At 37.8% G+C, this 13,598-nt stretch overlaps 2 protein-coding genes across 2 annotated transcripts; both read left to right on the forward strand.

Annotated features, from left to right (window-relative positions):
* The first annotated feature begins 6,519 nt into the window (after window positions 1-6,519).
* On the forward strand, window positions 6,520-8,154 carry LOC146940123 (uncharacterized). The gene has a single exon (XM_085749845.1). The coding sequence runs from the start codon at window positions 6,520-6,522 to the stop codon at window positions 8,152-8,154; it is 1,635 nt and encodes a 544-aa protein (XP_085605971.1).
* A 4,144-nt stretch (window positions 8,155-12,298) lies between these two features.
* On the forward strand, window positions 12,299-13,204 carry LOC146940124 (uncharacterized). The gene is made up of 2 exons (XM_085749846.1): window positions 12,299-12,515; window positions 12,657-13,204. The coding sequence occupies exons 1-2, from the start codon at window positions 12,299-12,301 to the stop codon at window positions 13,202-13,204; spliced, it is 765 nt and encodes a 254-aa protein (XP_085605972.1).
* Window positions 13,205-13,598: the final 394 nt, after the last annotated feature.

A 13,598-nucleotide genomic window follows, 5' to 3' on the forward strand; every position in this document is an offset into this window, starting at 1 on the left:
TTGCTCTAGTTCAAACAGCCGTGAATCCTTTCGTTTTGCGTGATTTTTCTCTCTCCGGACAGTTTCAACACCGCTTCCGCTTGTGATCTTTTCTTTATTGCATAAGGCTTTTTTTTTTTTAATTCTCGGGAGTGACCATCTATCTTCATGACTCGTCCCAAATGTAGGTACTGTCACCGTTTGGGACATACTATTGTTCAATGCAGGAAACTTCAAGAGCGCTCTTCACGTCCTTTGATTGGTATATCTGACGCCATTCGGACCACCGATTCTTCTAAGGTTTCTACGCCAACTTATGAAGATTTTCTCCGATGGGTAAAATTTCGTCAAAGTTCCGCTATTTCGGGAGCTCACACCGGTAAATCATTTAGTTGTAACTCTACGTCACCCTCTCTTAGTCCATGGGTTCTTGATTCAGGTGCAACTCATCATATTACCGGTAATAAAGATTTTTTTTCCTCCCCTCTCACTACATCTGGTTACTTACCGAGTATTATCACAGCAAATGGTTTCGAAACACAGTCAACAGGCATTGGCACTGTCAGAGTGCTCCCTTCTCTGTCAATTACATATGTTCTTTATGTCCCTGGATCTCCATTTAATTTAATTTCTCTCAGTTAGCGGATTCGTTCGCATGAATGTGTTGTCACCTTTACTAAAGGCAATGTTACTTTGCAGGATCGGATTTCGGGACGGCAAATTGGTGTCGGATGTGAGTCTAATGGCCTTTATTATCTCTTAAACCCATCAACGGCATGCCCAACCACAGATTCCCCTCTTACTATACATGCTCAGTTGGGTCGCCCAAGTCTCCTCAAACTTCAAAGGTTGGTCCCTAGTCTTTCTAAATTATCCGAGTTGCACTGTGAGTCGTGTCAGTTAGAGAAACACAGTCGTAGTCATTTTCCCGATCGAGTCAATAAACGAGCATCGTCCCCTTTTGCTTTAGTCCATTCTGATGTCTGGGGCCCTTCGCGTCATATCTCCACTCTTGATTCCAAATATTTTGTCACTTTTATTGATGACTTTTCTCGTTGCACATGGCTATTTTTAATGAAAAATAGAGTGATAATGCCAAAGAATATTTGTCTCACCAATTTCAAAATTTTATGTCCTCCAATGGTATTCTTCATCAAACTTCATGTGCCCATACACCTCAACAAAATGGGGTTGTCGAACGGAAAAATCGTCATCTCATTGAAACCACTCGAACTCTTTTACTTCATAGTAATGTTCCGTTTCGTTTTTGGGGGGATGTTGTTCTAACGGCATGTTATCTTATAAATCGCATGCCTTCCTCGGTCTTAGGTAATCAAGTCCCACACTCGGTCCTTTTTCCTAATACCCCTTTACACTCACTTCCACCCTGTGTGTTTGGGTCCACATGTTTTGTTCATGATCTTTCTCCTGGTCTTGACAAACTCTCGGCCCGATCACTCAAATGTGTCTTTCTTGGTTATCATCTGTCTCAAAAAGGTTATCGTTGCTACTCTCCTACTCTTCGACGGTACCTAATGTCAGCTGATGTTACATTTTTTGAGTCTGTTCCTTTTTTTGGGTCAACCAATGTACCTCTTGACCCACTTCAGGATGATATGCCAACCTCGTCTGATATTGTTCCTCTTCAACCTATTGTGTCTGTTCCGCCCGAGTCCACTATTTATGTTCCTCCTCCCACGGAGCCTCCTACAACCATTCTTGGAGACCCTCCTGCGGAGCCTCCCACTCCACGACCTCTTCAAACTTACCAACGTCCTCAACCACCATCTGTTGTGCATGTTCCGACACCTATTCCAGATACTGAGGCCATTCCAGACTCTCCTTCGTCGCCACCGCCTTTATCGGATCAAACTACAGATGTTCCTATTGCTATTCGTAAAGGTATACGTCCTACTCGAAATCCATCTCCTCATTACATTGACTTGTGCTATCATCGTCTTTCCCCCTTGCATTATACTTGCTTGTCTTCTTTGTCTTCTATTTCTATTCGTAAATCTCCAGGAGAAGCATTATCTCACCCTGAGTGGAGACAAGCAATGATTGATGAGATGTGTGCTCTCCAAAGCAGTGGCATTTGGGAACTGGTTTCTTTACCTCCCGGAAAGTCGGTAGTAGGTTGTCGTTGGCTTTATACGGTGAAAGTTGGCCATGATGGTAAAGTTGATCGATTTAAGGCTCGCTTGGTGGCCAAGGGATATACTCAGATTTTTGGGTTAGATTATGGTGACACATTCTCTCCGGTCGCCAAAATGGCATCTGTTAGACTTTTTCTCTCTATTGCAGCTGTTCGTCATTGGCCTCTCCATCAACTTGACATTAAAAATGCTTTTTTGCATGGTGATCTTGAAGAAGTATATATGGAGCAACCACCTGGGTTTGTTGCTCAGGGGTAGTCATCTACCATGGTTTGTCGGCTGCATAGATCCCTTTATGGTCTTAAACAATCTCCTCGAGCTTGGTTTGGCAGATTCAGCACAGTAGTGCAACAGTTTGGTATGATTCGTAGTCAAGCCGATCATTCTGTTTTTTATCATCACTCATCCCAAGGGTGCATTTATCTTATTGTTTATGTGGATGATATTGTCATAACTGGTAGTGATCAACAGGGAATACTCCAGTTAAAACAACATCTTTCTAATGAGTTTCAGACTAAGGACCTTGGTAAACCCCGTTACTTTTTGGGTATTGAGGTAGCCCAATCCAAGGATGGTATTGTAATTTCACAAAGGAAATATGCTTTGGATATTCTTGAAGAAACATGTCTATTGAATGCCAAGCCAGTTGATACTCATATGGATCCAAATGTCAAACTTTTACCTAATCAGGAGGAGCCTTTATCAGATTCAGGAAGATATAGGAGATTGGTTGGAAAATTGAATTATCTCACAGTCACTCGTCCAGACATTTCCTTTGCAGTTAGTGTGGTAAGCCAATTCTTAAATTCTCCTTGCCAAGAACACATGAATGCTTTAATTCAAATTCTTAAATACATCAAAGATGCTCCGGGAAAAGGTCTCATTTATGAGGATAAAGGACGTACTCAGATAGTTGGTTACTCAGATGCTGACTGGGCAGGTTCGCCCATTGATAGACGATCCACTTCTGGGTATTGTGTACTTGTTGGAGGAAACCTGATATCCTGGAAGAGTAAGAAACAAAATGTAGTTGCAAGATCAAGCGCTGAGGCAGAATATAGGGCCATGGCACTAGTAACATGTGAACTCATTTGGTTGAAGCAGCTACTTAAGGAACTTCAATTCGAAGAAGCACGGCCAATGACGCTTATATGTGATAATCAAGTTGCGTTGCATATCGCCTCAAATCCAGTGTTCCATGCAAGGACCAAACATATCGAGATAGACTGCCACTTCGTCAGAGAGAAGATTGAATCAGGAGACATCGTCACAAGCTTTGTCAATTCAAATGATCAACTGGCAGATGTTTTTACAAAATCTCTGTGAGGTCCTAGAATAAGTTATATATGTGGCAAGCTTGGCGCATTTGACTTATATGCTCCAACTTGAGGGGGAGTGTTGATATATAAATATATAGTAAATAATTATATTTTTGCTCTAAATATATTTTAGCTTACTCTCTAAGTTACTTAGGATATAATATTATGATGAATATTCATTCTGTAAATATATCATAGCTTAGGCCCCAAGCTACTTACTTCTATATAATAAATCTTCCGTTGTGCTATTCAGACACACGGTATTTCATCATATGTCTCTCTTTTCTCTCTTATTCAACAATTATGAATTGATTCAATACCACCATAAAGTTTATCAAGCTAATTTTGAAAATAAGACCCACCAATTTGATAGAAAAAGACGTGAATCAATTCATATTGCATTATGAATTGATTCACTGTATGCAAAAATTTAAAAGACATGAAATTTTGAAGAATTACTTAAGCTTAGGTGATAGGACCATTGAGGGATAATAAACCTAGTTTTGACATTTAATCAAAACTATCCAACATACCTATCTAAATGAGCATATGCACTTACATTAGATCCATCCCCGGTTAAGTCTAAAGGATGGAAATCCATCACAAACTTTCTCCTCGTTAGAGTTCTCAAAGCTAAATATTTTTCAATAAGTGGTTTTTCGGAGGCCACCTTGGTTACAATCCTACATACACATAGAGGAGTATTTGGAGTAGCATCTCATTGTTATTCCTTGGATATATGTGGAAAATTGGTAATTAAATGACATCAAAGTTTGGTTAGACATTTGGATCTGATCGAGACAAACTTCGAGGCATACTGCTTCGATTCCTCCTAATCTCTAAAATCTGAAAGTCTCTTTTCTTTTTGAACCTGCTCTTAAAAATTGGAATCATGCACTTGTTACATTGTTCATGAATCACCATGACCTTGAGGATGTATGTAAAATTCCAATTCACTTTCATTCATCGTGTGATACTTATGGTCCTCCAAGACGCTTGTGAATCCCATAACGATCCCTCTACACTCCCTTAGAAGAAGCCATGTAGTTGATGGCTGAAATCTAAAGTAGATTGTGTGTCTTTTAGGACCCAAAGAAGCTTCAAGATTGATATTTGTTTGAATTTTGCTCTCCACCCAGCACATTTTGCTCGCACCCTGCAGCCATGCCAAAATTGCCCTTGCTTATGTTAAGTAACGCTGCGCAAGTAAACTCACGCTGCGCAAGTTAAGTAACGCTGTGCAAGTTAACTCACGCAGTGTTCCTGTTTTCGTACAAAACCCATTAAGCCGAACTCCAACCACCATTTTCTTTCTCTCCACCTTCAAAAAACCCAAAAAGTGTGATTTTTTGGGTCAAAATCATCATCCCAAATCATTGCAAATCGTCAGGAAGCAAGTTTCTACGCTCATCAAGCACCAAATATCAGGTATTGTATCATCAAAACTCATCTCATTTTGCTGGTTTTTGTGCTTGGTTCGTCTGGTTTTCGTAGGCTATAGGGTAAGGTGCGCAAGTTAACTTGCGCAAGTTAACTTGGCTGCGCGACTTAACTGTCGCAAGTGTTAAAGTGTTGCGTGACTTAAGTCACGCCACTGTGCAGTCATGTTTTTTGAATTTTTTGCGCCACTTTTGTTCTTGGTTAGCTTGTTCCGCAAGTAATTTATTTATTCTTCCTTTGTAATTTTTTTTATTCAATAGATATATAGGGAGATGGTTGACAAAGTCGCGGATGATGACGTTGAACCAAAACCGGCCAAAAAAGAAGGTTCCGGTGAAGGTTTCGGCGAAGGTTCCGGCGATGTCAAACCAACCTTTAATTTGAAACCATTTAAAGTCCAAATTCCAATTCAAGCTCGAATTGGTAAAATTGAAGAACCTAAACCGGTACCTACCGGTGTTATTTGTGAAGCTCGTGACACCGCCTCATTTTTTACAACAAATGCAAGATGGAGAGAGAGAGAAGAGTTACTTACTTGGGTTCGCGGACAAGGGGTAAAGGCTGGATTTGGTGTTTGTATAGATAAATCCGTTATAAAAAGGTCGTACTTGACGATGCAATGTGAAAGGAGTGGGGTATACAAGCCACCTAAGACAAGGAAGAAACTGAACCTTGAAGGCATTTGGCTCAAGGAAATGTAATTGTCCGTTTAGGTTGAAAGGTTTCTTTGATAAAGATACAAATGATTGGTGGCTTGCAATGCTTTGTGGAATGCACAACCATGACTTGGAGGAGGGAAAGTTACAAGGACACCTAATTGCGGGTAGACTTCGTGCGGAGGAGAAGAAAAAAGTTATCAAAATGACAAAGAGCTTGACGGTGCCTCGGAATATTCTCACCAATTTGAAGGAAAATAACAACGAAATTGTGACAACAATCAAGCAAGTGTACAATGTGCGAACAAGATGGCGCAAGGGGGAAAGAGGTAACATGACGGAGTTGCAATTCTTGATTTCGAAGTTGGTGGAGCATAAATACGTCTATTACACAAGATGCAATAGTGAGGAAACCACTCTTGAAGACATCTTTTTTTCTCATCCGGAGTCAATTAAATTGCTCAACACCTTTCCGACCGTTTTGGTCATGGACTCTACATACAAAACCAACAACTACCGAATGCTGTTGTTTGAGATAGTTGGTTGCACCTCTACAAAAATGACGTATTCCGTTGGTTTCGCCTTTCTTCACTTTGAACTAGAGGATAACTTTGCTTGGGCACTTACGAAGTTGAAAGGTCTCTTGTACTCAAAAGACAACATGCCTAAGGTGATTGTCTCTGATAGGGATGGTGCTTTGATGAAGGCCGTTGGCACAGTTTTCCCTGAAACATACACCATGCTTTGTTATTTTCATATTGGGAAGAATGTAAGGTCCAAGTGCATCACGGATTGTAAAGTTCACCCAAAGCCTCCTAAGGGTGCAAAAGTTAACAAGAAAGAATTGAACAAGAACAAGGTGACGAATAGCGAGGTTGTTGAGAAGTGGTGAATGCTTGGATAGAGTTGGTTGAATCTCCTACGGAGAAATCACATGCAAGTAATTTATTGAAATTCAAAGAGGTATGCATGCCATTTCCGGAATTCATTAAATATGTCGAAGAAACGGTTTTGAACCTTAAGGAAAAATTTGTGAGGGCATGGACGGATAAAGTCTTGCATCTAGGGTGTAGAACCACCAACATTGTTGAATCCGCTCATGGTGTTTTGAAAAAATATTTGAGGAGTAGCGTGGGTGATTTGGCATCATGTTGGGATGAAATTCGCAAGATGTTAGCCAAGCAATTTGGGGAGATACAAGGAAGTTTTGGGAGGAACAAAACGGTCTTTGAGCACAAATACAAAAAAATCAAGATAATGAAAGAGTTGGAGGGTTATGTTTCTAGAAAAGCATTGAGATTTATCTATGATGAATTGAAACGCTCCAAGACATTCGGATTTGGTGAGGAAGATTGTGGTTGTGTTCAAAAGACATCTTACGGGTTACCTTGTGTGTGTATTATTATCATGAAGAGCAAGCAAAAATTGCCTCTTGTCTTGGATGATATATACCCTCATTGGAAAAGGTTGTGTGTACAAGGAGAGAAGATTGATGATGATTTTTCCGTGATGGATGAGTGGAATGACATTCAAGAACTTCTCAAGAAAAGCCTTTACAATATGAAGCTCCACATCAAAGAGATGATGCGACAAATTGCATTTTCGGAAACCACAATTTTGTCTCCGCCTTTGAAAAAGATGGTAACCAAGGGAGCACCTAAAAGGAAGAGGACTACACTCAAAGTGTCATCAACGGGTCGAATCCCCTCTAGGTGGGAGACCATTGATTCTCAAAATCCGGATAGTCAACTTTCACAACCAAAGAGGTCACTTCCAAAGAGGAAAGATACACGCCTTGGCACTTACTCCCGCTCACAAGCTTCATCCTCTACTTCAAAACCGTTTTGGAATATCCCATACATTTCACAAATTCCCAATATCATGAGGCCTTTTGTTGAACAAATTGTGAATGTTAAAGGGGATGGTCATTGTGGATTCCGGGTGATAGCTAGGCACTTGGGGAAGGATGAGGAAGATCATGTTTTGGTTCGGTATGCACTTATTAATGAGTTGAAGAAGAACAATAGTGACTATATGCCGATATATGACACGGAGGAGCGTTATAACAAAAGCTTGAATGGTTTATACCCTCCAAAACGTACAATTTGTGTTGCGCCGGTAGATAAGTGGATGACCACTCTGGATATGGTTCACATTATTGCTTCTTGCTACAAAAGACCCGTTGCTTTATTGACTTTGCCCGAAACGGGTGGTGTATGTGAGACATATTTCCTAATCCGAAGTGCTCCTCCACTTAATCCACATTCCAACATCATGTGTCTTTGCTTAATTCCCGACCACTATCTTCATGTGATTTTGAAGGAAGGTTGTCCGTTACCACCAAGTTATAAGGAGTGGATGAACAACAAGATTGGTGAGGCGGAGAATTGGCATTTTGCGTTTTTGGATAGACAAAACGCTTTCAATGAACTCATGTATAAGGAGCCGAAGCCGCCAAAGAAACCAACAAATGAGCACAATCCAATTGTTTGTGATGATACTCCCACCCCGCAAAAAAAGGAACAAGAATTTGAATGGACGGAAGACATGGAAGAGGACGACAATTTAGGAATGTCACTAGACCTCTTAGATAGGTTATTATAGGTTAGGACAGTTATAGGTCGGTCGGTGTTCGTCCTATTTTTTGGTGGTATTACACCCCGACATATTTTTTGGTGGCCGGTTATGTAATTTGGATATTTGTGGCCAATATGTAACTAATATTATATATATTAAATGAAATGAATTATTTTTTTGGTGGCCGGTTATGTCACACCAATTATTGCTTGCATTACTTACTTTGTCTCTAATTATTCAACTATTTATTTTATCTCATTTATCTCATATTTGTTTTTCATTATATTTTTGTGAAGTTTGTGAGGTGGAACATGTCTGAAGATGCACAAGATCTGGTTAAACTTGAAGTCCGTTAATTATGTAGATGTGAAAAAGAGGGCTTGGTTCACTGTAAACCCCACCGACAAGTTGGACGAGTTGAAGGCAAAGCTTGACGACTTCTTTATCCATATTGGTTCAAATCATAGAACACGTGATGTGATAGTAAATGTGTCAGGCCTGGACTTGGGGGAGGATAAGGAAGAGGACTTCTGGAAGACCGTGTATTATCCACAACTTCTCAAAGATGATAGCGACGTTGATTTCATGTTTAGGGTAATGGTTGAGAATAATACTTTGTATCTTTTTGTCCGATCCGTTGAAGTGTAATCATTATTTAAGTTTAATAGTGTAATGTTTGACCGTTTATGTGAGATTATGTAATTTTATAAATTTATGGACAAATTTGTGTAATTTGGATCGTTTACGTGTCATTAAGTGTGTTTAAATGATTACGGGTCATTACCGGCGAATTTGTGTAATTAGGACCGTTTGGATTGTTATGTGTGATTATGTGATTGTGAAAAAAAACAATGTTTTAGTGTAATTTTTATCGATTGTGTCGTATTATCCCATAATATTGTTAAACTGGCGTAAGTAGGTTCAATTACGAGCATATTAAGGTTTGGACCCAAACTGCATTCAATGCACATCAGTACGGCATTTAATGTTGTACTGATATATCAGTAGTGCGTGAGTTAACTCGCGCAAGTGTAATACATTGCGTGAGTTAACTCAGGTAGTGTTTTATACTATACGTGACTATGCGTTAGTTAACTAACGCATAGTTTTACACTTGCGCAACTTAATTCACGCAGCGTTACTTAACTAACGCATATTATTACACTTGCGTTAGTTAACTTGCGCAAGGGTAAATTTGGAAAGGCTGCAGGGCGCGAGCAAAATGTGCAGGGTGGAGAGCAAATACTTTGTCCAAGCCCACATTGCATAATTTCCTTATGTCGCAACTATTGCTGAAGGTGAGGCCATTGCTCTTCAAGTAGCGCTTCAGTTGGCGGTTGACAATGGCTATGAAAGAGTCATTTTTCGAGAGTGATTGTTAATCTGTTTTTTTTTTTTTAAGAAAGAGTGATTGTCAATATGTAATTAATGATGTGCTTAATGCAGTCAATTATGATGATAAATTAGGGACTTCATTTAATACTCCATCCGTTTCAAAATGAGTGTCGTTTTAGGTGTTTACATACATATTAAGAAATGCAATGATTAAAAGAAAGAGAATGATTATTTTACCAAATTATCCTTATTAACTATTGGTTAGTTTTAAAAGTAATACTTTGGAAGTAGTGTGCAGAGTATTAATTGGAGGGTACAATTGAAAAGAAAAATTTATTATTGCATTGGAAACTGAAAGTGACATTCATTTTGAAACAATTTTTTTTGGCTAAAGCGACACTCATTTCCTCATTATAATTACACATACAAATAAAGGACAATTTAGTAATATTAATATACAAAATAGACACATTAATTACACTGATAATTTTTCTTAAGAAATGTGAAAAGAAAAAAAAAACAAGGGACGGAGGGAGGAGTTTGGATGAAATGAGCTACTTTTACTTCAACAAATAAAAACATCCGTGTAATCCTTTCAACAAAATAATCACAATTGTTTGCTAAAAAAATGAATGAAAATGTTAACTAATGTCCCCGGAGCACTGGATAAAGGACTTAAATAATAATTTTTTATGAAAAGTGTAATCAATGCATTGAAAATTGAAAACTTTGATTTTTTTAAAGAATAATTTTTTAATTTAACATACTTAAAGAGAATGAGCTAACATTGTTGAACAATGAGACGAAATTAAAGGTATTGAATTTGAGAGGGGAAAATGTGGCATCCATCCACGCTTACGTGGTGAAAATGAATATGGACGCAATGACGATTTGATTCAACATTAAAAAAGTACATTGTAGTATTTGTCTTACACATGTGGGGCCCTTGAAAACCAACACAAAAAGATCAAAGCAAACATTGCATTGACCTGACGACTTAAACAAGAGAATAGCATAGCTCTCCTTTTCTGACTTTTCAACCTCCATTGGTGTCACTGCCTGCGTTACAAAAAAGAATGGTCTGCCTGTAAATATCGTTCTTTTTTTTCTTTCTTTTTTGACAAAATAATTGTTCTTTCTACAACTATATAACTAAAATAGCATTGTGCTCACGAGCTTAGCTCAGTTGGCATGAACAATGCATAAAATATGTAAGGTTTGGATTCAAACTCCGGCCATCACAAAAAAAAATATGACTAATAGCATTCACAAAAGACATTGCATATTTTATGCATTATTCATACCAACTGAACTAAACTCACGAGGACATTTATAAATTTTTAATAGTAGTTCCTAAATAAGCACACAATTTCTCCAACTCAGCATCTCACACAAATTTCTTAAATCCACTAATCAACTATCAATAACTTTATATCATTACATTTTAACCTTTTAACATTAAAAGAGTGTGGGTCTCGCTTAAAATTTGGGTCTTAAGTGTGACCCTAAGTCATATAAGACCCCAAAAAATTTCTTCCCAATAGGTGTACCTAATAGGTACCGGGTCTTAAATGTTTAAGACCCTTCCAATGGAGATGGTCTAACATTTTTTTTACAAATTATTACTAACATTATAATAATCATTTTAATAAGGTAAATTATAGGCTAAATTACACCATATGTCATTTAAGTTATTTAATTGCAACAAGTTTATCCTTTAAGTATTTTTCGTATCACTTAGATCATTTAAGTTATTTAACTGTAACTTTAGTCCCGTAATAACTTACATTTTAAAGATCTAAAATTTATCAAATTGTTACGGTTAACTAACTTAAAGACCAAATTGGTGTGGAAAAAACTTAAAGGATTTGCTTATTCAATTAATTAACTTAAATGACATAAGTGGTATAAAAAACTTAAAAGACTAATTTGTTACAATTAAATAACTTAAAGAACCTATGTTGTAATTTAGCCTAAATAATTTTTTTTAGGGAAATTTAACCTAAATTATATAAATACTTTGAAGTTTTGTTGGATACCGATATACCTTAAATAAAAAATCAAAATTTAGTTTAATGTTAACTAAATTAATGTAAACTTATGATAAATCATTGAATAATTTAATAATAATTAAATATCTAATTAAACTTTAAAGTATCAAGGTGTTCACTTTTAAAAATGATAAAGAAACTTTGTTAATAGAGTCTCCTAACCTGTCCCCTTGTAAAAGCATCATGTATTGTTGACGTTAGCGCTTTGATCATTGTTTCTTTTTACCTTTATTTATTTACTTATTTATTTATTTACTAAATTAAATTTTGATTTATTTTTTTAGGGGTAAATTTTGATTTACTATCAACTAAAAATATTTCTTGTTAAAAAATCAACTAAAAATATTTACATTATCAATAAATCAAAATCAATTATATAAATAACTTAAAAAATAATTTTAATTAAAGCTATTTTTCCATCATGTGATAATTACGATTGATCAACACAAAAATATGACATCAAACTCGACTATAAATAAAATATGACATCAAACTCGACTATAAATTAAATTATATAGTTAATACATTTAAAATAAATTATCAAATACAATTAATCATGATTTATAAAGTCATTAAATACGATTTTTAATATTTTGGCCGCTGAGGGCCTGAACACTATGATGTCTGAAATGGTGAATACTAATGTTTTCGAGGGATACACCGTTGGAACGAATAACAGGTTGGTTGTTTCTCATCTTCAATTTGCTGACGACACTTTGTTGTTGGGTGTCAAGAGCTAGGCGAATGTTCGCGCTTTGCGGGCGGCCTTGTTGTTATTTGAGGAGATGTCTGGTCTAAAGGTTAATTTCCACAAGAGTTTGCTGGTTGGTGTAAACATTTCTGAGTCCTGGTTGGTTGAAGCAGCGTCTCTTCTAAATTGTAAAGTGGGAAAAGTGCCTTTTGTGTACTTGGGTCTGTCCATTGGAGGTGATCCTCGTAGGTTAGCGTTTTGGGACTCTCTGATGCATAGCATAAGGTCTAGATTATCTGGTTGGAAAAGCTGTTTCCTTTCTTTTGGGGGCCGTTTAACTTTGCTTAAATTCGTTCTGACCTTTCTGTCTGTCTATGCTCTTTCCTTCTTCAAGGCTTCGTCAGGTATAATCTCTTCCATTGAATCTTTGTTTAAATTTTTTTTTTGGGGAGGGAGTGATGATCATAGAAAAATTCCTTGGATTAGTTGGAATACTATTTGTCTTAAAAAGGAGTATGGAGGTTTGGGGGTTAGGCAACTGAGGGAGTTTAACTTGTCTCTTTTAGGGAAATGGTGTTGGAGGATGTTAGTTGATAGAGGTGGTTTTTGGTATAGGGTGTTGGCAGCTAAGTATGGTGAGGAGGCAGGGAGGTTGGAGATTGGGGGCCGGAGTGGTTCTTTTTGGTGGCGGGAGGTGGCTAAGATCAGGGATGGAGTGGGTGATGAGGGTGTTGGGTGGTTTTCGGAGATGGTGTCTCGTAAGGTGGGAGATGGGGCTTACACTTTTTTTTGGTTTGATAGGTGGTTAGGAGATGTGCCTTTCTGTCAGAGTTTTAGGCGGCTGTTTGATCTAGCGGAGAACAAGTTGGTTTCGGTTGCTACTATGTTCTCTCTAGGTTTGGGGGAGGGTGGTGAGGATTGGCAGTGGAGGAAAGGGTTGAGGGTGTGGGAGGAAGAGTTGTTAGCGGAGTGTAAGATGTTACTTTCTAATGTTCTCTAGCAGGTTAGTGTTTCAGATCATTGGCAGTGGCTCCCTGATGCTGTGGAGGACTATTCGGTGCGTTCAGCCTATCAACTTCTCACTTCACATGATCCTCCGATCTTGGATTCTTCAGAGAAACTGATATGGCATTCTCAAGTGCCTTTGAAGGTGTCTGTTTTAGCTTGGCGGTTACTTCGGGACATGTTGCCAACAAAAAACAATCTCCTTAGTCGCGACATTATATCTAGCGCAAACTATTTTTGCTTGGCAGGTTGCGATCAGGTGGAAACTGTGCAACATCTGTTTCTTCATTGTAACCTTTCTAGTTCTATTTGGCAGCAGGTTCGGTTATGGATTGGAGTTTCAGGTGTAGATCATCAAAGTATACATGCTCACTTTGTCCAATTTACTA

The sequence above is a fragment of the Medicago sativa genome, chromosome 3 (assembly GCF_051527215.1).
Source record: "Medicago sativa cultivar Bolivia chromosome 3, Bolivia_mono, whole genome shotgun sequence".
Lineage (NCBI taxonomy): Eukaryota > Viridiplantae > Streptophyta > Magnoliopsida > Fabales > Fabaceae > Medicago > Medicago sativa.

Coding starts and splice junctions, on each gene's coding strand:
- LOC146940124 (XM_085749846.1), top strand. CDS start 12,299: ATGTCTGGTCTAAAGGTTAATTTCCACAAGAGTTTGCTGGTTGGTGTA. Junction 12,516..12,656: donor ATTATCTGGTTGGAAAAGCT/GTTTCCTTTCTT, acceptor TTTTTTGGGGAG/GGAGTGATGATCATAGAAAA.
- LOC146940123 (XM_085749845.1), top strand. CDS start 6,520: ATGCCATTTCCGGAATTCATTAAATATGTCGAAGAAACGGTTTTGAAC.